General features: G+C 32.6%; 1 protein-coding gene across 8 annotated transcripts; it reads right to left on the bottom strand.

Moving 5' to 3' along the window:
• Positions 1-1,158: 1,158 nt before the first annotated feature.
• LOC134251395 (rho GTPase-activating protein 17-like) lies at positions 1,159-23,202 on the bottom strand. Of its 8 annotated transcripts, none has more exons than XM_062733793.1 (20): positions 23,064-23,192; positions 15,916-16,057; positions 15,251-15,327; positions 14,908-15,019; positions 14,719-14,795; positions 14,319-14,439; positions 14,081-14,149; positions 13,789-13,870; positions 13,562-13,689; positions 13,051-13,098; positions 12,777-12,925; positions 12,411-12,485; positions 12,196-12,312; positions 11,894-11,973; positions 11,584-11,697; positions 7,480-8,136; positions 6,201-6,366; positions 5,337-5,770; positions 3,448-3,477; positions 1,159-2,283 (listed from the first exon to the last, which is right to left on the bottom strand). In XM_062733793.1, exons 1-20 carry the CDS (start codon positions 23,132-23,134, stop codon positions 2,252-2,254), a joined length of 2,781 nt encoding a protein of 926 aa, XP_062589777.1. In that variant the 5' UTR covers positions 23,135-23,192; the 3' UTR covers positions 1,159-2,251. The 8 variants fall into 8 exon arrangements, with proteins under 8 accessions (XP_062589777.1, XP_062589779.1, XP_062589781.1 ...); XM_062733795.1 differs by having other exon boundaries at positions 1,159-1,691; XM_062733797.1 differs by having other exon boundaries at positions 7,864-8,136.
• Between the last annotated feature and the right edge of the window lie 11 nt (positions 23,203-23,213).

Genomic DNA, 23,213 nt, shown 5'->3' with positions numbered 1-23,213 from the left:
ATACTTTTACGGGCAAACATTTATATGTATGTATTACTGTCTTAAGACAGCATCTGGTACCTTTGAAATCTGTTAGCAAATTTTGTTTTCTTTTATCAATCTTATAGATGTTTACTGTACATCCTACCACAAAATAAGGTCAAGTGATACATTCTTACATTATTTTAACCAATCATAGTCTAATATGTCATCTGGGTCTAATTATTTGGAATCATGGGTTTATATAACCTGTAAAATAATCCAATCCATTTAATAATATAGAAAAGATGGAAGGCAGATTTAAATAGACTGCATGTGAGATGTGCTGCTAAGCCTCAGTTAGATGAGGTATCTACCCCGGTAAAGCAACAGCAATTTAAAATTGATTTTTTTATTTCTATTTAGCACAGCATATAAAAGATAGCTTTATATGCTAGTTTTAGTTCAGGCTATTACCAAAAAGAGTATATGCAAAAGATTCCCAACATTTTGGCAATTTAAGCGAGAATTAAATTTTAGCATTTTTTACGAGGGATTTGAGATCCCTAAAATGGATTATCTCTAATAAATCCTACTGGTGTAGATGTTACCCATATACCAGGGGTATTCATAATTTTCATAAAATCGTTAAAATTTAATTTTTGCTTAAACCATATTTCAATTTTTCAGGAAAAATCCTCTAAGTGTCTTTCTTAAATTTCCAGTTAATTGGTTTCATTTAAAACTGTTTTCCATGAAGGATGTCTGGTATTTGTTTATTTGATGTTTGATGTCCATAAACTTTTCATATTTTCATCTTCTTTACCAGAAAAAGTGGTAAATTATAACTGAATTTAACTTCGTCAATCAAATAAGTATTTGAATCATGATTACCAGTAATTTTAAAAATACAACGAATATGTCTAAATGAGCAAAATTTTCACACTCTGAATCTGCACCCTTTTAACCTCAGTTCCTCAGATCCTTGGATATTGAAGTACTTTCCGTCACACTGAGTTCAAGATAATGAGGTTTGACTGTTAAACAACTAATACCAAAATAACTAAAAATTTATGTATTGAACTGCATTTGTATCATTCATAAACTTTCATCCAAGCTTCCTGAAAACAAATAATATATGTCTGTATACATATAAAAGTATTTTCAGTACAATCCATAGAGAAAACTTTCACTCCGTGATACAAGTTTAAATATTTATTAAATTGCTCAACTGTAAGTTTGTGAGAATGAACCAGAGTTTAATCAAAAGTACATTATTTCTCTATTTGATATCAGCAGTGATCATGACACTGTTATGTACTGATACAACTCAAAAATGTTTATCACAAGCAGAACAGAATGATCTGGCAACATTTTAACACAAACTTGTCTCTAATTACACATTCACAGTACAAAAAATATCTCAACTATAAAAAAAATATTACACATATTATAGCAGTAATTATGAACATTGTGAGATACTGCTCACAGATATCTGGGGAGAAAATGACAAATGAATTGATACCTTTTTCTCCAATTAATATAAATAAAAATCCTTTACATGAGTATACATCAATCTGTATCCAAAATAGGCTTTTAAATGGATTACTTTTTAAAGTAAACATTTCTTTTCATCATTATTTCCTTCTATACATATAAAGTTGTAAAATTTTCAGGAAATTATTTTAAAATCTTGAATGAATCACTCTATGCTTTCCATCATATTCCATATTCTAAAACAGATATAAAGAAATCCATAAAACCAGCGAGCACTTTTTTGTGCAATAAATACAAGAATACAATAACAATTGAGAGAGTGTATATTATTCAATAACGAACATAATAAATGTACCCTGGGGTTACCCTGGGGTTGAATTTGAAAACCTATATACTTTTACAATAAGGATTAAGTAAAAAAATGGACAGTGTCTAAATTCATTGCCGTTAGAATGTTAAAAAATTTTATTATTATTTAAAGTCCACTTCTTGATTAAAATTTTTTTTAAGGAGAGTAAGGAAATTTTGTAAGTGGTGTAACCTTAAGCTAGAGGAAATAATTACATATTCCAGTGATCATTAGAAATAGACATGAACAATTTCTCTAAAAATTTTCCAAGATACTAAAGGCCAAATACATCAGACAAAAATCTTTTTTTGTTGTTTGGGTTGTGTAAAATAAGGATTACAACATCAATGAATGAAAGCCCACAAAATAAGAACAAGAAACACATGGAATGCAAGAAAGCGAAATGCAGTTAATGAAGGCAGGTCAGTCAAGGTTAAGGGTACCAGGTTACAGGGTACCAGTTTTGTTTAAACACGCACCTGCAAATAAGGCAAATTATTAAATAAACACAACAATAATCTCAAAAATTAAAATAGAAAATGACATGCAGTTTAAATCAACAGCGTTAAACAAAATCTGAAATTAAGAATTGCTTACTGTGAAAAAAGCTTTTAACATTTTTAGACTTTAAATGCAAAACAAAAGAAAATTAAACAAAGGAAGCATAGGTTAAAATTTTTAAAATCAATTTTTTTATATTGTTATTAACCATAATACAAGTGTATATTGGTCAAAACAATTTTTGTGTAAAGACAACTTGGCTATGAGTTCTGTATATTAAGATACATATCTTCAGAGATCACTGACTCAGACATGTTGAATTAGAAAGATAATTTTTATATTACAATCATGAAAATTTTTAATATTGATGGTTAAACAAGTCTTGAAGAATATATACTTTTTTTATTATAAAATATATATCTTTAACTTTTTAGCATGCACTTGAGCCAAGTTGTCTGCATGCTAATTAACCAGTAAAACAAATTTTGGTTAGAAAATTGAGCTGCTTGCTTGTATTAGCAATTTCATGCACATAAATAAACCAAGACTTTCAAAATAATGCAGAAACCAGGGTAATATAAAATTTTGTTATTTGTATAACAAGCATTTGCAGAATATAGTGTAAATGGTGGTAGAAATATACAAACTTAAAAAGTTTCTTTGGTGATTGGTGAACATTCAATTATGAAAGCATAAACTGTGACAATCATTAACTAATTCCTCCTATAAGAGAGAGAGAGAGAGAAAGAGAGAGAGAGAGACTGGATAGATGGACATTGCTTGGAGATTAATCACGTGAGAGTGTGTAACTCAGTAACCAATCATATTCCATAAATGTAAATGTAAATAAATGGGGCAAAAAATGCACATTCCCTTTTATCAATTAAAATGAAAAAAATATATATCATGCAATCAACTCCTAGAATGATAAAGTTTTTTTAATGTTAATACTGTTCTAGCCATTCAGACATTCCAGACCATAGGAAAATATCGACAAGATACCTCACATTTGTTCATTCAGATCATATAATGTAAGATTCCAGTTTATCATGCTGTTAAAGTTTTGGCCAGATGTTTGTTTTATTCTCCATCAACCACTGGCCAATGGGAAAAAGAATATAATATTCATTCAATTAACTTACTACTCGTCTGCTCTTGAATGGTGGTAAAAACTATAAATTACGAGAAGTGAAATCAAGATTATTTACAATTTTTACACCAACTGTAAAGTGAATACTAAATTAGTTATTTACATTTTTTACACTAACTGTATAGTAAAATTAAAATTATTTACAAGTTTTATACTAATTGTGAAGAAAATCTTCCGTGTTAAAATGTTCATGAAAATGCCCTACAATACCCATAATGAACAGCATCAAATATTTCCCATCTGAATAAATGTTAGCCTCCATTGAACATTATACAGTACTTTTATAAGAGTTATTGTGGTCCAGATACACCAGTCTTTGGTATTTTCTTTGTAGCATATATCACACATTTTAGTAGGCAATATGTTCTCTTAATATTTTGGTATTTCTTAAAATAATGGTAATACTAGTAGTTTCGGTACATAATATGAGCAATATGTAGCCTCAATCAGACCAGTATATGGCATTTTACCTTAAACCCATGTCTTGCCATAAAATACTAGAAAAGAAGACAAGACTTCAAACAATATCATATCATTACTAAAATACAGAGGTTGTTATTCTATGACAAAATATTATTTTGACTATTGTGACCCTCTCCATTTAAGACCTGCAAAATTAGCTATTATTTTGAATCAAAACTGAATATAAATGCAAATTTTTATATTGATAATAAATTCTGGCATCATGTATTGTATACAGTTACATGATCTGCCTGCAAGTTTTTGTTTACATATTAAGATATATTCTTTCATAGAAAGTTCAACCTTATATATATCCACAGTTTCATTATGATTAATACAAATTTAAAAAAAAAACTGAAGAAAAAAAAGCAAGCAATAAAATATAACATATATGGTATCAAATACATGTGTATATGAATATTTCATAAGAGAAAAAAAGATGTATACTAAAGCAAAATTGCAAGATCCCGTACATGTATAGGGGGTATACTCACATAACATTTTGTAGAAATTAACATACAACCTTGTGTATTATCACAAATTCTTCAGTAAACTTATAACAAGCAAGCATGTTAATGTTGTATCATGCATAATACATGCTGCTATTTTTACATACAGTTTTGGTGAATACAATGCGCTTTACCCCTGTCCCTTGCCCTAATGCAAAGGTAGTGCAATAACCGCTTCATGTATAAATTAGTTGAGAAATCTGACATTTCACTAATCTACTGGCATATAACAGGATTAAATGGTGATATATTTTTGCCCCCTTTGATTAAGTGGCTTCAGAGACTAGTTTGGATATTGTATCTATTTTGACAAATTGCTTTTCTTTTAAAATAGGTGCAAACAATTCTGTTACAACACCTAAACACCAAAAAGCTTTCACTTAATAGCAAAATATCTATCAAAGACTAAAATATTGCTGAAACTCTGAATAAAAATATAAATGCTGGCACAGGAAATGTACCCCTAAAAGCTACACATTTTCACAATACAGAGGGTGTATAATACATATCAGTTCTGATAATGATTCACAACAATGCTAATACTGGGGAGGGTGCATAGCATTGTACACATGGTGCTCATCTGGCAAGCAACAAGGATTTGATTTTCTTTGAGTGATAAAATAAATATGTCACCAGCCTAGGAAGGGGGGAGACACTGACTCAGTGCTAAAAATATCACAATGTTTACATTACAAATGAGTTTCCTCATCTTGAGTGGCTACGGGAAGTGTGTGAGGTTCCTTGGGTGGCATGACAGGGGGCTGGGGGCGCTGAGGTCTTGCACTACCTTGATGTAAGCGGTTAGAAGACAAATGCTCATTGGACGAGGATTGAAGTCGCCCGTCAGGAGTTAGTAGATTACCAGATCCTTGTTTATCTAGGGATTCATAAGAATTAGTGGATAGTCTACCTTGATCATTGTCAGGGAACGAAGATATGGCAGGTCCAAACTGACCAGGCGTGCCAGTGGAGGCTGACCGCTGATGGTTTGGTACTGCTGGGGGAGGAACCTTTGGTCTGTCTGGGGGCGGGACAGAGGGCCTGTCAGAGTGAGAATGTCTCTCGTGCATCGTTGCTGATCGTTGTGGGGGGTGACCTCCCAGGGGTTTCTCGGGAGGAGCGGGTTTGTCTGGCTGAGTTTTGGGCTTACTCTGCTCCTGGTTTGGCACAGTTTCTCCTGGTGAAGCCTCCATCTGTCGGGGCCAGGTCTGGGCCTGGGGAACAGGTGGCCGGGCTTGTGCTGTCACAGCGATGCTGTAGGGTCGCTCAGGTAAACTTGGTCTCTCTGGGGGTGGGGGTGCTGGCTTCCTTGGAACTCTCTTCTGAACTTTTGAAACCTCAGCACTACAGAAGAAAGATCATTATCAAAGAAATAGTTATACAATAAAAAAAAATTGTTCATGATTTTGAATTAGAGGCCTAATTCAAAGGCTCATATGTTCACATAGAGACACTTAGACACCTGTAGACACTACTTGTCCAATATGAATATTTACAAGGACCCAATATATTTCAATACTTTCCCTCAAAGTGTCTTCATTAAGATTCTTGCTGTCAATGATTTTTTTAAATTAAGTTTATTATCTTTGAGTGAAGTAAACTGTTCCATAACAAATGCTTCCCTTGTAACATCATCTGGTGCTTATGTGATGTCTGTCCATAAGCATCATAATGAGCCACTTTAGATTGATTCCTTATAATGATTGATCTTTTCCAGTATTAATTATTGAGTGTTAACATATGATTACATTGACCACAACACCAGTATACTTACTATTCTGAGTCATTGATGATTCTGTGTTCCACCTGAGTCTGGTTTGGTGGAGACGTAGGAACATCATTTGTCGATTCAGCAGTCTCCTGATTGGTCAATGACTGGTCCAAGTCCGTCAAATCAGAATTGTTCATTTTCAAAGAGGCCATGGTTCCAAAGTCCACCTCTGGAAACAGGAGAATTGACTTATAGAAAAATAATAAATCTATTTGACAAACAAACCATTTAAATTTTTGAGAGATGAAAACTGATGACATAAACATTCAGTACTTGATAACAGCTCATAATTATAATCGTTAATAAATGTTCTGTAGAATAAGAAGAAAAAATAGATGAATAAGTAACATATATCTAAATACTGAAAAAAGAATACAGAAATTAGAATTCACAAGATACTATACATGATATATTTAAAGGATGGTTTCTTAATTAAGATTCTTACAAAGCAATTCCATTCTATGAAAAGGTCAACTTTTTCAAATATTTGGCAACAACAGAGAAGACCTTAAATACTGTAAGCTTGCTAAACAAAGATGTATATATAAGATATACTAAGCTAACACATGAGCATCTTTTTATGGATATTGGATTGAATATAACAAAGGCATAAAATAAATACAAGTACTTAAAAATCCTCATGCTATGATTAAATAAATCCACACAGTTCTGAATGAAACACAACAAGTATGGAAAAAGCAAACACTGCAGAATTAAAAGTGCAAATCAAAATAAAAAGCTAAATAGTGATCACATCAAAATGTCATTTGACTATTTTGTTATAATACTAAAACAAATAAAGTATAAAACAAATATAAACTCACTGTATTACATTGTTAATCTAAAATAATGGAAGGAAAATCAAAGGACAGAGCTTGTCTACTGTAGAGGGAGAGGATAGCAGGACACAGCACAGGGGAGTAACAAGGCCAGGGGCGAGATTTCTTCTCCTTTTGAATTTCCAAACAAGGCAATGTTAACTTTGAATTTCAAAAATCCAAAATATGTTCAACTTTTATAGGTGCTTAAAATTTGAAATTGATATGGCAATTCATTATGGAACAATGGAATATTTTTTAATAGATTGACATCAATTTAGGTTGATTTGAATAGAGGTGAATATACTGCTATCTCATTTATCCTTCTTTGAAAAGCAGGCCATGCAAACATTTTTCGCCTTAAAAAAAAAAAAAACAAAAAAAATTTCAAACCAAACAGAAAGGGTAAACTTAAACCGAAAGCAAAAAACAAAGGATTTTGAGGACATCACAAGGGAGCTAACCTTGACTGACACAGCGACGGGGCTTTCCTGCTATCCTGCTTCCACTCTCTGCATTGCTATTGTTTCTGACAACAGCAGAAGCTGGTCTGTGCATGTGGCCATCCCACAAATCTCGAACCTTGGTTCGATAGTCAGATACATTTTTGTTGCCTCCCAGTGAGTGCAAAGCAAACATGGTGTTATACACGTCACTGTGGACATCTTTGGCAGCCTCATTCTGTGGTGGCACCGATCGGCACCTTTCCGAGTTTCCTCTGTTTCCCCTGACTTCATCAGCATTAAACTTAGGAGTATGAATAAGGTTAGTAGTACTAGAAGGAAAACCACCACTATTGCTGAAAGAGGCACGCCCAAACTGACCACTAGGTGGTCGTGTTAGTTCACCTTCAGAGCTGGATGCGTTGTCCTCATCCGACGATCTCTGGGATGGCATTTTCTGGTCCTCGCTAAATACTTCAGTCACAGAGGCAGAGGTGACGTGGGAGGATATGGCTCCCACTGCGGTCATGCATGCCATTTCACATGCCTGACTTACTGAACCATGCTGTGGCCCCTGGACTATGGGGAGGACAGTTGCAGTGACAGGTGTGTGTGACTCCTTGACCCCCGGAGATTTGGGGGGAGCAGTCCCACGAGTAGTGTGGTAAAAGTCAACAGCTGCACCAAAAAATTCATAAATACTGTGATCAAACTTTCATAAATCATGCTTCTTTACATATTTCATGTGAACATTTTCTTAATGCAAAAGTTGTAAACATTTTTTTGTACCATGCTTTTCTCTTTTAAAATGAGGTCAAGAAATATATTCTGAAAAATCAAAAGCAGAGGAACATTCTTCATTGAAGGATCATTACAATACATTTCAAGTGACTGGATATATATAAACTGGAAATTCAAACGCTGGATACAGTGGTGTCATGTTAATCTGGACACCTTTATCCTGAATAAAATTGTCAGGATAAATGAATCATTCAGAGAAGTGAATTGCTTCTTCAAAATCAACTAAAAATATGTACATATAGTTGTATCAAATAGAAAGGCAAAAGGAGGGGGGTTGATAAAAAGATATTTTATTTATTTAAATTATGTGTCTTTTTAAATTGTCCTATAAACAAGAGGCCCAGGGGCCACATCGCTCACCTGAGCAATTTGCTAGGAAAAAGCACATATCAGATCAGAACTGAAAGTTTACCGATGGGGGGAGGGGGCTTGAATTTTAACCCCCCAGGTGGTCATGATTTGAACAAACTTGCATCTACACTACCTGAGGATGATTCTACATCAGTTTCATCTTTCCTGGCCCAGTGGTTCTTGAGAAGAAGATTTCTAAAGATTTTTCCTATATATTCCTATGTAAAACTTTGATCGGCCATTTTGGCCCCACCATACCCCTGGGGGTCATGATTTGAACAAACTTGAATCTACACCACCTGAGGATGATTCTACATCAGTTTCATCTTTCCTGGCCCAGTGGTTCTTGAGAAGAAGATTTTTAAAGATTTTTCCTATATATTCCTATTTAAAACTTTGATCGGCCAATTTGGCCCCACCATACCCCTGGGGGTCTTGATGTGAACAAACTTGAATCTACACTACCTGAGGATGATTCCATCTCAGTTTCATCTTTCCTGGCCCAGTGGTTCTTGAGAAGAAGATTTTTAAAGATTTTTCCTATTTATTCCTATGTAAAACCTTGATCGGCCATTTTGGCCCCACCCTAACCCTGGGGGTCATGATTTGAACAAACTTGAATCTACACTACCTGAAGATGACTCCACATCAGTTTCATTTTTCCTGGCCCAGTGATTCTTGAGAAGAAGATTTTTTTCAAAGATTTTTCCTATATATTCCTTTGTAAAACTTTGATCGGCCATTTTGGCCCCACCCTACCCCGGGGGGTCATGATTTGAACAAACTTGAATCTATACTTTCTTAGGAAGATTCTACATGAGTTTCATCTTTCCTGGCCCAGTGGTTCTTGAGAAGAAGATTTTTAAAGATTTTTCCTATATATTCCTATGTAAAACTTTGATCGTTCATTTTGGCACCACCCTACCCCCGGGGGTCATGATTTGAACAAACTTGAATCTACACTACCTGAAGATGATTCCACATGAGTTTCATCTTTCCTGGTCCAGTGGTTCTTGAGAAGAAGATGAAAATGTGAAAGTTTACAACAACGACGACAGCAACGACGACGACAGATAACGGACAAATTTTGATCAGAAAAGCTCACTTGAGCCTTTGGCTCAGGTGAGCTAAAAAGACCATTTCAGAGATATTAAAGTTTTAATAGCTGGAAAAATCATTGGGTTGAATAGTATCTTGATAAACTACACATTTCAACAATTATATAAAGATGATAAACCAATCCTGATTTATTGTTCATCTTATTTCCAACTCTCTAAATTCTCATCAATTTATGTTTCTTGGCAATGATTTGAAAATATTCTTATTCAATAAATGCAAAGTAAAATCTGCTTCAATGTAAGGCAAGGACATCGGAGGTAAACTCAAAAAATAAATATTACTTTTTCGGAGGTCACAGTTCGCTATTACTTCAAATTGAATATCCAATGATTTTGCAGCATCTATCACTATGGCTAGATACATACATGTAGGTGTGAAATAGTAATTTAATAATTAACCAGAAGTCTCTGTCGAGACTGTAGCTCTACTGGTTTGTACTTATCAAAAACCATTGCACTATTTTATGTATCTTTGTGTAGTCTACTTGTGTGCCAACTTATTTTGAAATCAAACTAAAACTGTAGAAGGAGTAGCGTTTTAAAGGAATTTCACAGAAAATTCTATTTTTAGTAACCATGGCAACACCGTTCATCGAAATCAAAAACCGATGCACTATTCTATGTATCCTAATGTAGTCTACTTGTGTGCCAAGTTATATTGAAATCAGACCAAAACTGTAGAAGGAGTAGCGTTTTAAAGGAATTTCACAGAAAATTCTATTTTTAGTAACCATGGCAACACCGTTCATCGAAATCAAAAACCGATGCACTATTCTATGTATCTTAGTGTAGTCTACTTGTGTGCCAAGTTATATTGAAATCAGACCAAAACTGTAGAAGAAGTAGCGTTTTAAAGGAATTTCACAGAAAATTCTATTTTTAGTAACCATGGCTACACCGTTCATCGAAATCAAAAACCAATGCACTATTCTATGTATCTTAGTGTAGTCTACTTGTGTGCCAAGTTATATTGAAATCAGACCAAAACTGTAGAAGGAGTAGCATTTTATAGGAATTTCACAGAAAATTCTATTTTTAGTAACCATGGCAACACCGTTCACCGAAATCAAAAACCGATGCACTATTCTATGTATCTTAGTGTAGTCTACTTGTGTGCCAAGTTATACTGAAATCAGATTAAAACTGTAGAAGGAGTAGCGTTTTTAAGGAATTTCACAGAAAATTATATTTTTAGTAACCATGGCAACACCGTTCATCGAAATCAAAAACCGATGCACTATTCTATGTATCTTAGTGTAGTCTACTTGTGTGCCAAGTAATATTGAAATCAGACTAAAATTGTAGGAGGAGTAGCGTTTTGAAAAATTGTTTACAGACAGACGGACAGACAGACAGACGGACGGACGCCGGACGCATTACTATCGCATAAGCTCTTCTGGTCTCTGACCAGTAGAGCTAAAAATTATAGACCACTTTAACAAGACATTCTGAATGAAATATCCCTTTTTAAAGTAGAAAATGATGATCCTGTCATGTTCAATGATGAAAAATATGAAGAAAAAAAATCCCAAAATTTTATCATCAAGAAGGTGACAAGTTGAAATGACTGGCATCCGCATTAACACAGCACCACTGCATATTAAGCATAAATGAACTTGTCTTCCTCAACTTGGTTTGCCTAAGTTTACTGCATACTGTTCTGGTCATTAGTGAAAGAATGTATACATAGAAGAATTTCTTCTTTTGTTTAACACATACGTAAATGGCAGAAATGTTGATAAATAATACAAAACAGAAAATGCAAGAAAAAAAAAAACATTAAAAAGATCAGATAAACAGCTTCAAAAAATAATACTGATCATGGAAAAAAAAATTTAAAAGAGAAGCAAATCACTTGAGGATGAGGAGGAGGAGGAAAGAGATCGCCGAGGAACAGAAAAACGACGTTTAGGGGAGGGGCAGGGTAGAGGTGTGAATGTCTGGTAGAATGTGAACGGGTGTGCAGCGTCTGAAATCAAGCATTCCTACAAACTTAGCTAACTGGTTCAAAATACAAAATCACATTTGTATACAACTTTTTAAAACAATTCATATGTTTTCCAGTGATCATTATTTGTGGATTGTTAATTAGACAATTTTAGTTTGTAACAGCACACACAATAAAATCAAGGTCAATGAGACAAGTTTTGCCATTGGCTTCTTACCTTCTGGGAAGAACCAATTACAGTGCGTGATGAAGAGTTCTATCATGTTACTAATGGTTCCACTTGTCACCATGTTTGGACTGTAAAATAAATTTTAATTTAACAAAACTATTATGGACATGTCAAGAACTTGCTTTTCCTACATTCACTGTGAAGGACAATTAATCTTTTTTTATCATTTTTTAAAATCATTTTTTACAGCTTGATCAGATCTGAAAACATCATTGGTAGAACACACGACCATTACCCATCTGTATTACAAGTACCCTCACTTCTAAATATGATTTAGATAAATAACTTACCCATTATCTCCCTCTGACCACAGTAAATTTGGTCCTATGACAATGGCTATGTTACTTGGAGTCATCTTATTTTCATCAGACTTCTCAGCTAACTTAGCCAAAAATTTAATTAAATACCTGGAAAAAAATATAATAAATTTAATGTTTTGTAGTCATAAAAAAATATACTTTATTTTAAATAAAGATCAATATAAAATATATTTGGAGGTACTCACCTAAAATTATTATAGTTTTGTTCAGGTAATTTACGTATTGCAGCCCACAACTGTTGCAATTTCTGTTCTTGCGGCCTGAAATCATTATCAAAATTTCATGCACATATCCATGAACTATACATACAATTTATCCACATGTGTTTATTTTAATATACTGTATACAGAGAATTTTTATTTTCGCCCCTTTTGCCCTTGTCACAAGTGGGCGAATTTAAAATGTAACGAATTCAAAGAACACAGTTTAAATTCTTTGACAGAATTGGGACATTTAAAACTGGGCAAATTTGTAAGCAAGTGTAAAAGGGTGAAAATAACCCTGATACAGTAAACTTGATATAATGAAATTGTCTTTGTCTCCAGACTTACAATTTAGCAGCTTGAATGAAGTCAGGGTAGAGTTGTGTTGTAAGCAGTGGTTCTGGGAGTTCCCTAAAATATTGCTTCAGAGCACCTGCTACAGTATGTAAATCTATGGCATACTCCTCCATGTCTATCACATTAGCATCAAAAGCATTCTGAAATGTCAAAAATTTATAAAATCTTAAAGTTCTCAACTATATTGATCATTATACATTATAGTTTTCAGAACAGTGATTCTTATTCCTATTCTTCGATTGCTGAATGTTAACGGATGACATACCTTTAGCTTCTTTACTTTTGAAGCCATTCCTGCTATTCGAAATAAACCCTACAAAAGAAGATGAAATCAGATTTCAATGCTTTACATAGTATGTTGTAAAGTATCTCTCTGGAATTTTAATAATTTACCATGTAAAGTACAAACTATATACCGAATTTAAGTCTTAAATCACACAGTCAACTTTCCTTGAATATCTAAATATATTTTAAAATCTTTACCGGTATGTTCTATACAAAAAAAAAAATTATAAATGATTATTATCATCTTTATACTCATAAAATGACTACACATAAATTATATCCCCAAAATTATAATATAAGCAAGACATGTGATTTCCACCAGGATTATATAGGAAATACTATCTTCTTAATTTTGCAAAAATGCCTGGAAATGTTCCCTAATTTTTTGTGAACATTTATTTCAATCACAAATTCTTGGAAAAAATTATTATTACTGAGTACCTTTACGCACCTTGTCACCTGACATCAACATTATTTCAGAGATTACTAACCTCTTCCTCTAAGCCCCCATCTATGAGTGTTATAACACACACTTCTAGCACCAGAGCTATGTCCCTCCCAGTGACCCTCAAGTGCTCCTCCAAAGGAACCCCATAGACTTTCTTAAGTGGATTACATTCTGTAAAACAAATATAAAAGAACAGATAAGTACATTGTACTATGATTTCTAAAGGAATTCAATTTTAGAAAGCCTTTCAAAAATGTTTAAGGTACTTACCTAGTGCTTCGTTTAGTTTTGGTATTGCTTGATCTAGAGCCTCCAGGGCTCTTTTGTGATATGCTCTTTGAGCTTCCAACAACTAGATGAAAAAGAAAAGTAAGAATTTTAGAACAACAAAACACATACTGTTTATATTTCTTTATTTTTTCAATAAAATATTCCAAAACTCTATCTATTGTGCTTATGATACTATGTTTTTGTAGAACTCTTACTAAACATGTAATTTAAAAGTAACTGTCTTGGAGTTGATCTTCTATATTTATATGCAAGTGATTTAGTAGATACTTACAGATATTAATTTACTACTATGCTCGGCTTCTTTTGCTACAAAGTTGAACATTTCTGTGGCTAGGTTATCCTACAAAAGAAACAAATGAAAACATTACAGTAAATAAAAAATTTACAGTCTCTGTATTCTCTTTTTTTTTCAATTTTCATTTTTTTTAATTACATATGCAAAGTGACTATGTAAGTTTTAAATTTTCCTTTTTAAAAAATCTAATTTCAGATGTAGCCTTGACCCTTACCCGAGCCTGGTACATTTTATTACACGACTCTTCATACTCCTCTTTGAGTTGGTCTGCCTTCGCTGATGCCGTCACCATGTTGGTACCATGAACCTGACTTTGTTTTACTGCCTGGTTCCATCTACAGTGTAACATTTAGGTAAATAATACAGAGTTGAATTTCAACATCTGAACATCAATACCTTAAATATCAGTGTATTCATAAAGTAAATTTGAAGTCCCTATCACTTTTTTTGTAAGGTGCCACATATTTTTCAAAAGTATTTCAAGGTTTTTTTTCTCAATCTCACTTCGTTTGACATAACAAGGTTAGATTCAGTACATTGAACAATGGAATGATAATCTGGATCTGATATGTAAAGCTCAAACCAACTTAACTGTAAAACATGTCAACACTCACCTGCCTTTACACGAGTCCATGTCCAAAGTAAGCTTGGATAACTGTTTTTTACACTTATTTATCACAGGAATTTCCTCCTGAAATCCAAACACAAAATATATCAGAACTGACCATTAATACTGGAATATAAAATGAAGTCATTCATCAATAAGGAATTTCACTTTGTTTAGTGTTTGTAATAGTTCTTACATCTAGTATTTCTTGTATAGGAGATAGGACCTTTTGTTCTACATCTATTTCATATTGCAACAGTTCCTTTGCCAGAGTGGTCTGGCATTCCCCACAGGTCTGGAACATTGTACTAAAATAGAAAGTCAGGAAAAATGTCACCAACCTCAATTCTTTTCTCAGTAATAAAATGAGACAGGTGCCTCTGAGATAAAGGTACATGTATCAATTTTTGTTGACAAAGTATGGCATTAACAGAGTCATAAAATACGCCAATTAAGACAGATTTTATCATTGAAGACTTGTGAAAAAAAAGATTTGTGTACTTTTTTGGAAAAGTCCATTATCTAAATATAGAACTTACCCCATTACAGAATCTGTCCCAAGGAGTCCACTGCTCTCGATCATCCCTAGACCCAAGGCATTTTCTGGTAGCTTTTTCTGAAATATCAAAATTTACCAAAATATAAAAAAAAATTCTTTTGCAAATTATATTTTTTGTAATGTAATGATTACCCAGTTAAATTCCTTTCATTTCATTTCTACAATTTCTAGCTCCTTCAAAATCTTTTCCTGTCAGAAGTGTACAGAGCTAGCATCTTAAATTTCATCCAAAGCAACAGTTACCATATAAGTTGAATTTTTAGCAAGGACTTAATTTTGGCATTATTAGCGAGGGTGCCAAGGTCGCTAAAATCTAATATCGCTAATTATTTATCTTGGTTTATTTCTAGTAGGTTCTTTGGTGAGCTTTTTAAAAATCGCTAAAATTACATCTCCCTAAAAATAACCAATTTTAAGGTTAAATCGCTAAATTTGCATCTCGCTAAAATTTCCACTTATACAGTAATACTAGACAATGTGATTCTTTGTCAATAAAACAAATCCCCCCCCCCAACAAAAAAATTCTGCAATGTAGCAAACTTTTTTTTTTTTTTTAAATATGAATTTATGGTTATCAATTTTTCATTTGCAGATTTAGTGAAAACAGCTTTTAAAAGTAAAAGCTTATGGATAAGAGATTTATACCAGTCTTTTTTCGAAGTCTGTGCCTTGCCCCTGAAGACAACCTGAGATCTTTTTGGCTGTGGACTGACATACTGATTTGACTAACTCGACTCGCTTCTCTACTGTCTGGAGATCCTCAGATAAAACTTCAGATTTTTCTGCCCTGAAACACATAATTCATTTCTGGATATTAATTAAGTTCATCAGCATTTTTCCTGAAAATGACCACTTATTCACATTTATAGTTCAAATGACATGATTCTTGGCAAACTGCTGGGAAAAAAGAAACCCAGTACATTTATTATTTCCCCCTCTACCAAGCAGCATCTGAATAAACATTTTATAATGTACGTAGATACATATGACAATTTGACAGGTTTTAATACTAGTAAAAAGTCAAAGACTTACAAAAAATTGAGTAAAATTTAATTTAGAACATAGAAAATGCTAAAATAGCTTGCTCACACTCACTTCACAAGTTTCTAACATACATGCAATTAAGTAGTAAATTTTTTTTTTCAAAACTACGGATGCTACAACAGAAAAAGTTGCCTATATTTAATGTTACCCATGATGTACTGTATTAAATTTTTAACCTTCTTTCCGATATATTTTGAAAAAACAAACAAAATTAATCAATAAATCTTAAAATGGTAAGATGGTTCCAGGATATTGAGTAATTTAAGTCTGTCACATGAACTGTAGATAATTTATTTCTATCATTCACTCCAGGTTTTACTGAGAAAAAGGCCATGGTGATTCACCAGAACAGAGGAATGTAATGTGTACCTAAAGACAATGCTCTGTTTCATATTTGTTCTTCTACACACTGAGGGGTTCCCTGTAATCAGAAAGGAGGTGGGTGTTCTGTTTGTTAATGCACACCTCTAGTCCTAATATCACCGAACAACACACCACTACAACTGTCAACAAGACATGCAGATTACATAACCTACACACTAAAGCTATCAGTGACATCTATAAAATAGGTAACTAAAGCTATCAATGACATCTTTACGTAACTAATCAGCATGATTAGCAGAGTCACAATTTATGCACTTTTTTCCCCAAAAAATCTTTTAAACATGCATTTTCTTGAAGATTTTTTATTTTGTTGCTTTCATTTTGTTTGGATATGTAATCATTAATGTGTCATACTTATGTGGCCAGTGCATGTGAATATATGGAGCATATAAATTTAAAGCTATTTAATTTGTGCCTCTTAAAACAACAAATTATAATAACTACCCTTGTGAATGCATTATGATTTGTACAAGTACACTCTTCATTATCACTTTTAGAAAGATCGAGGCACTTTCAAATATCTGTGCTTTTCCTTCCCTAAACAAGCTACACGTATGCATAGAATTAGGGTATCTTTCCTCATTTATCACAATTTTATATCAAAAAATCTAAATATAGATGCAAATGCTTCTAAATCTAGTCTAGAAATCAACTTGACATACATATCTCCTTGCACTTCCACACCAAACTAAAACTTTTTACTATCAAATTTCTCTTCTTAAAACATTTTTATTTCTCCACTTGTATAAGATATTTCTATGGAAATGTATAAGATTTATTGAATTTGCAGTGAAATAACAAAAAGAGCTTTTCTTCGTAATTATAATGAGCTATACCTCCCTTCATGAATCATACTTTCTTAACCTTCTCACACAGATTCTATACAACCAGAAATGTTGGTGTTTTGGGTGATCTTCTCTAGATAGAGCATTATTATTTGACTCAATGATAAACAATGTTTCTAGATTATTATGAGATGTTTCTGACCAGAATCTTCTGGTTTCATTCCATCTTTACCACTTCCAAGCCTCCACGTTGTTTTTTCACAACCAAATCAATAACAACATTGCAGACTTAACTTCTTAACCCCTCCCTATCACTGATAATCAAAATGAAAATTATCATTTCCTGGATACTTCCTTCAAGTACTTCTTTACATGAAGCATCTAATGTTTACTTTCAGAAATTGATAAGCCACAAGAATTGGAACATATGATTATCACTTAAAAAATATTGTTTCCAATCAATTAAAGCTCACAAAGTCATTCAAAAAATGTCTTCTATTGAGAGGATAAACAAATTTCACCCAAATTTAAACACTACCATAACAAATAAAATTAAAAAAAAAATTCCTTTCTCCGAAAAGTTCTGTTCAGTACAAAATGTTGATAAATTGATCAAAGATCTATCTTTTTTTTTTGACAGTTGCACATATTTTTTAAATGTGTCTTTAAATAATATTTTAGAGTAAAGAAAGAAATCTAAGGATTCTTTTAAAAATGTAAAATCTGGAAAGAGAAAAAAAGGTCACATGTATTCATGCAGGACTTGTATATATATAAGTGTGCCATAATGTTAGATGTCGTCTGAACCCTGGACTTATGTGAACCAGGACTCGCCCCTAGTTTAATCATGTAATACAAATAATAACAGTAACAAAGATACAAACAAACAAACAATTATTTCCTTACACAAGATCTGATTGGCTAGCAAGCAGGGGGAAATTTCCATGGGCTTGAGCTGGACATAAATAATGTGATGTCACAATGCATAGTTTCTGTATCACATTAAGTGATCGACTTGATGTCACAATGCATTGTAGCATATAGTAAACCTTACTAGTCATTTGAAACACCATCGATTGGACTTTATTGAGTTTAAGATTTAATTTGGTTACCTACATAGAAAAAAAAATTTATGGTTTCCAGTTCCAGTTACTGGTGTACGGAAATTTAGCCATACAGGGATGTATTTCACGTATTCCAAAGTCTTTGGTCTCAGAATGCATGGCAAACAACCCATGCTAGATCTCCGTACATCTGTAATTGAAGCTGGGTAATTGATAGTGTTAGTACTAACTTTTATAAGGTGTTATGAATGTTTACAAAACTTGAAATGTATTACTTAAAAAAATCTTCATTGCATAAATTAAATCAAATATATTGGCCATGCAATCACATTTATAGTATCAGTGGGTTATAGTGACAGTCAAACCTTGTTATCCCAAACTCAAAGGAACCAAAAGTAAACTTCGAGATATCTAATGTTCATAGATAACAAGGATGTGATTGCCAACTCAATTAAACATATCCCTGATATTCTAAATATAAATTTTAGAGATAACAAAATTGAAATGTATCAAGTAAATATCTACTGGAATTACATGAAATTTCACAATTGACCCCCATTCCTCGAGTTGGAGGGTATGGTTAGGGGATACGAGACTGTAATTTCACTGAAAATATTCCAGATCAGTTCAACAACATCACACCAATCATTAGAATTACACTGTTGTCATGTTGTAGAGAAGCTACTTACTCACTGACATTTTCTCTATAGTTACTGTGAAAGTAAATTACTGCTGTCAGAAGTGTCAAAATAATACAGATATCTAATTAGTGTGTTAAAATGTGTCTCAGCTAATTATAACAACAGTTTCATTTATAGTGTTTATTTTTTACTTTTAAACTAACAGAAGTATTTCCTTATAAGATTCAATTACACATTTACAAATAAACAAAAGAGGAAGTATCAGTCTTTTTGTCAGCACTCTATTAAATTATGCATCAATAGCAGAAAGCTAAAAGCCCAAACCACACAATTTTTACACATATAATTTCCTGCAAAGATTTTAGCTTTTGTTTTTGTTATTCTTCTGAAAAACATGCTGAGATTAACTGAAATGGAACATAAGCTACAGAGATAATTTTCTTAACCAATTTTTGTTTTTATCAATCTCTCTGGAAAATTTAAAGAAATTAATGATTATAAGACAAAGTTAATTAGTTAATGACACTTTGGCTTTGGCTTCCTTGAGAATTTACATCATGGTTAATAAAGAGAATATACAGGAAGGAATACTAGAAATATGGTTTGTTATGAAAGAATTCAACACCCAACTGTCAAACTCTGTTTATCAACGATTAGCTCCGTTTACATAAGGATACATAAATACACAAATCTGGAATCCAAACATCTCGTTAACCAGGATGTTAGATGGAATATTCTACATGAAATGCGGAATAGACTAGGAATGAGAATGGAAAAAACACTACAAACTGTGCACTGTTAAATAAAACTTACCAAAACCTCTTAAATAGTGATGCCATGCTCAAAACGGGTCACCATGCGCCAGAATTTAACTGTAGTGTAACAGAATACAATGCATCACATTCTTATTCATCAAGTCAATATACATAAGTCACCAGAGTATAAACTAAGAATGCATATAAACTAGAAAAACTAAAAGTGGTTTAGAGTACTACAAAAATTTCTCTAATTTTTTTTTCTGTAGTTATGTGAAGCAATGAAAATGCATGCATCTTTAGATTTCTTAAAACTACTTACACCAGCACTTCAGTTATTCATGCACAAAAAAGTCCTCAAAAAAAGCTAAGGTTGATAAATAAACACATTAAGGTACACAGCCACATTCATTCAAGCATTCATCTACAGAATCCATACAGTCCCAGACCATGTTAGCATGGACAGAGAGATGTAACCAATACATAATGTACCTGCAAGGCTGAAGGCCAGGACACCAGAAATAGTACTGTTGAGTAATAATACTGAAACAGGGTGTGTTTACAGACATGTTTATCATATGGACATGTATACTTATTTATGTGTGAAATGCATTTCAGATATCTATCTAACATGACTTTGCTCTATATAAATTATAATAAACACAATGTTTTTTAAAATTCAATTCATAGCTTTTAAAATTAGTCATATAATTGGTTATCAATATACAAGTGCCCAAATCTTATTTGACACATGGCAACCTTGTAAAGGGCACTAGAAGCATTTCTCTTTTATCATAAGGAAATATTAAAATGAATCAAGGACTTAAACAAATGAATAGATTTATTGTCATAATTTATCACTACCATTATACACAAATCATTTCATATCACTTTCCATACATAATTTTTAAATAAGATAAATACAATGTATCACCTTAATAGATTACAAAAGCTTTATTTAAAACAATACAGGGTGATATCAATTGAGTTACAGTAGCAAGGTTGTATTTAAGAAAAATTCTCAGTTGTATTTTTATTTTGTATACTTAAAAATTTATGCCCAGGTTTACAAACTGTGAAAATTCATAATGTATCCCATGCAAAATGACTATTTTTAAGATTCTAGACCAAATTTCAATTCATTACAAGATTCAAAAATCATTTAATCATTTTTAAATGAAGATTAAATCTCTGTTCTGTCATAAACTAAGAGTTCTCTTATGTTTAAATTCTAAAAAAGAATAGGTAACAAGAGGTCCATTGGCCACAATGCTCGCAAGGATGACTGTGGTCCTTCTGTTCTTTATTAACAGGTGTTTCCCTCTTTGTAAGATTAAGATAATGTAATGTGGCCCCACCATACCCAAAAGCATCACAAGTTGCACATTTTTAATTCTACAATACCTGAGGATGCTTCCATCAAGATATGATTATGATTTTGACTTTGCTGTTCTTCAGAAGAGAGAAGATTTTACTTATGTATTCCTATGTAAAAACTTTGATTGCACATAATAGCCTGACATTTCCTGATAAGGGGTTACAATTTGAAAAAATAAACTTGAATAATCAGTAACTCAGAAAGATTTCACATATATTTCTTGAACCAGTGGTTCTTGAGAAGAAGTTTTTTAATGATCTCATAGAATTTTTAACAGTTCCCCTTTGAAGAGGGTGTGTCCCTTCCTTTGAACAAATGAAATTCTCTTTATCCAGGAATACCTTGTGCCAAGATTCATTGAAATAATAATGCCAACACAATGACAGACAAAATTCAATCACTCAGATAACCTCATTTGATCCTTTGGCTCAGGTGAGCTAAAAGTTCTAAAAACTGAGTAATATTCTCTTTTTTTCATTATATGAAATAGTATTGAAAACATTTTACCTACAAGGATATCAATTTAAAAATAAAACCATGTAAAAAAATACTACTGGGGTTTTAATACTCAATTGTGAAACAATAAAAAAAAAACAAAAATTGTTTCATGCAAGAACTGCACACATGCATCTCACAGGTTTTTCATTCATGGCTAACAAAGACTATCCCTAGCAATTTGGAAATTATTGTCAAGTTTTATGCATCTGGACTTCAAAAGAAACTACTCAAAACAAATTAAGATTTAGAACTGCATAGTATAAGGCAACATATCAACAGGCAGGGAGAAATGGATACAAAGAGAAAAAAATCCTAACTGAAATGGCAAACAGACAAGTAAACCCCTCTCCTTCATAGAGGTGGTGTGTATTAAAAATGTGTTGGTTTATACACTTTTGAACAATGCTGTTGTTATCACAACCTCTTTAATAGATATGGCATCTGTTCATGTTTAAAATAAAAAAGAAAATAAACTTAAAGGATTATCACATTTTTGCATGAAATTTTCAGATTCTATAGCTAGTATAGTACTACACTCTAACCAGTTATTCAAAAATAAATCTGACTATATGTCAAAACTTTTCAAAAATGTCTTCTTTTATTTTAAGTTTTAAAATCTAATGCATGGGTGAGCTAAGATTGCTTCATCAATTAATAAAGATTTGATTTGCAGGCAAAAAACAAATACCCCTGTATGTGGCTTATGTATCATATAACCATTTAAGTTTTTAATCTATATATGCATGCTGCTAGTTCGATTAGAAAGATTTAAGGTTTCTACATAATTTGAATCTCTCTTGGTGTTCATTTTTCACATGGACAACTGATACAATAGAGGATTACACAATGCAAATTATCAATAAAACTTTGCAAAGTTTGATCAATAATATGATTTTGCTACTCAGTTAGCTATGTTTCTCCAGCCAACAAATAACAATATTGATCCGATCCCTTAGTTGTTTTTCGCTTTTTAAGTATCTAACAAATTTTAATATAGTTATATAATAAAATCTGTTCTCTGGCACAAACAGAGTATACATTTGAGCATGTAATTTCATATATCAAATTCATAAATGAATTCTGACATTCTTAAGGACACACTTTGAAAATATCAAGTGTACAAACAGTGTAATCACTATTGAAAACGAACAGTAAAATATATTTACAAAGATATTCTTTGTAGCTCTGTAAAAAAGAATCGGTGAGAGAAATAGATATCATAAGCAAATATATACAAACCACACCTTCCCAAATTTTGGTCTGCAATTTGTTTCACTCTCAAGAAATTTTTTCGCAGATTCTCCTTTTTAAGCATGGCTTGGAGATGAAATAAAAGTTGTCCTGGGTTTTATCTCATGCAATTCCACTGCACGGTCATCGTCTGTCAACTTTCC

The sequence above is a fragment of the Saccostrea cucullata genome, unplaced genomic scaffold, assembly GCF_032062105.1.
Source record: "Saccostrea cucullata isolate Sc308-1 unplaced genomic scaffold, CSIRO_AGI_Scuc_v1 ctg197, whole genome shotgun sequence".
In the NCBI taxonomy this organism is placed as follows: domain Eukaryota; kingdom Metazoa; phylum Mollusca; class Bivalvia; order Ostreida; family Ostreidae; genus Saccostrea; species Saccostrea cuccullata.
This window is presented reverse-complemented; position numbering and strand designations above follow the sequence as displayed.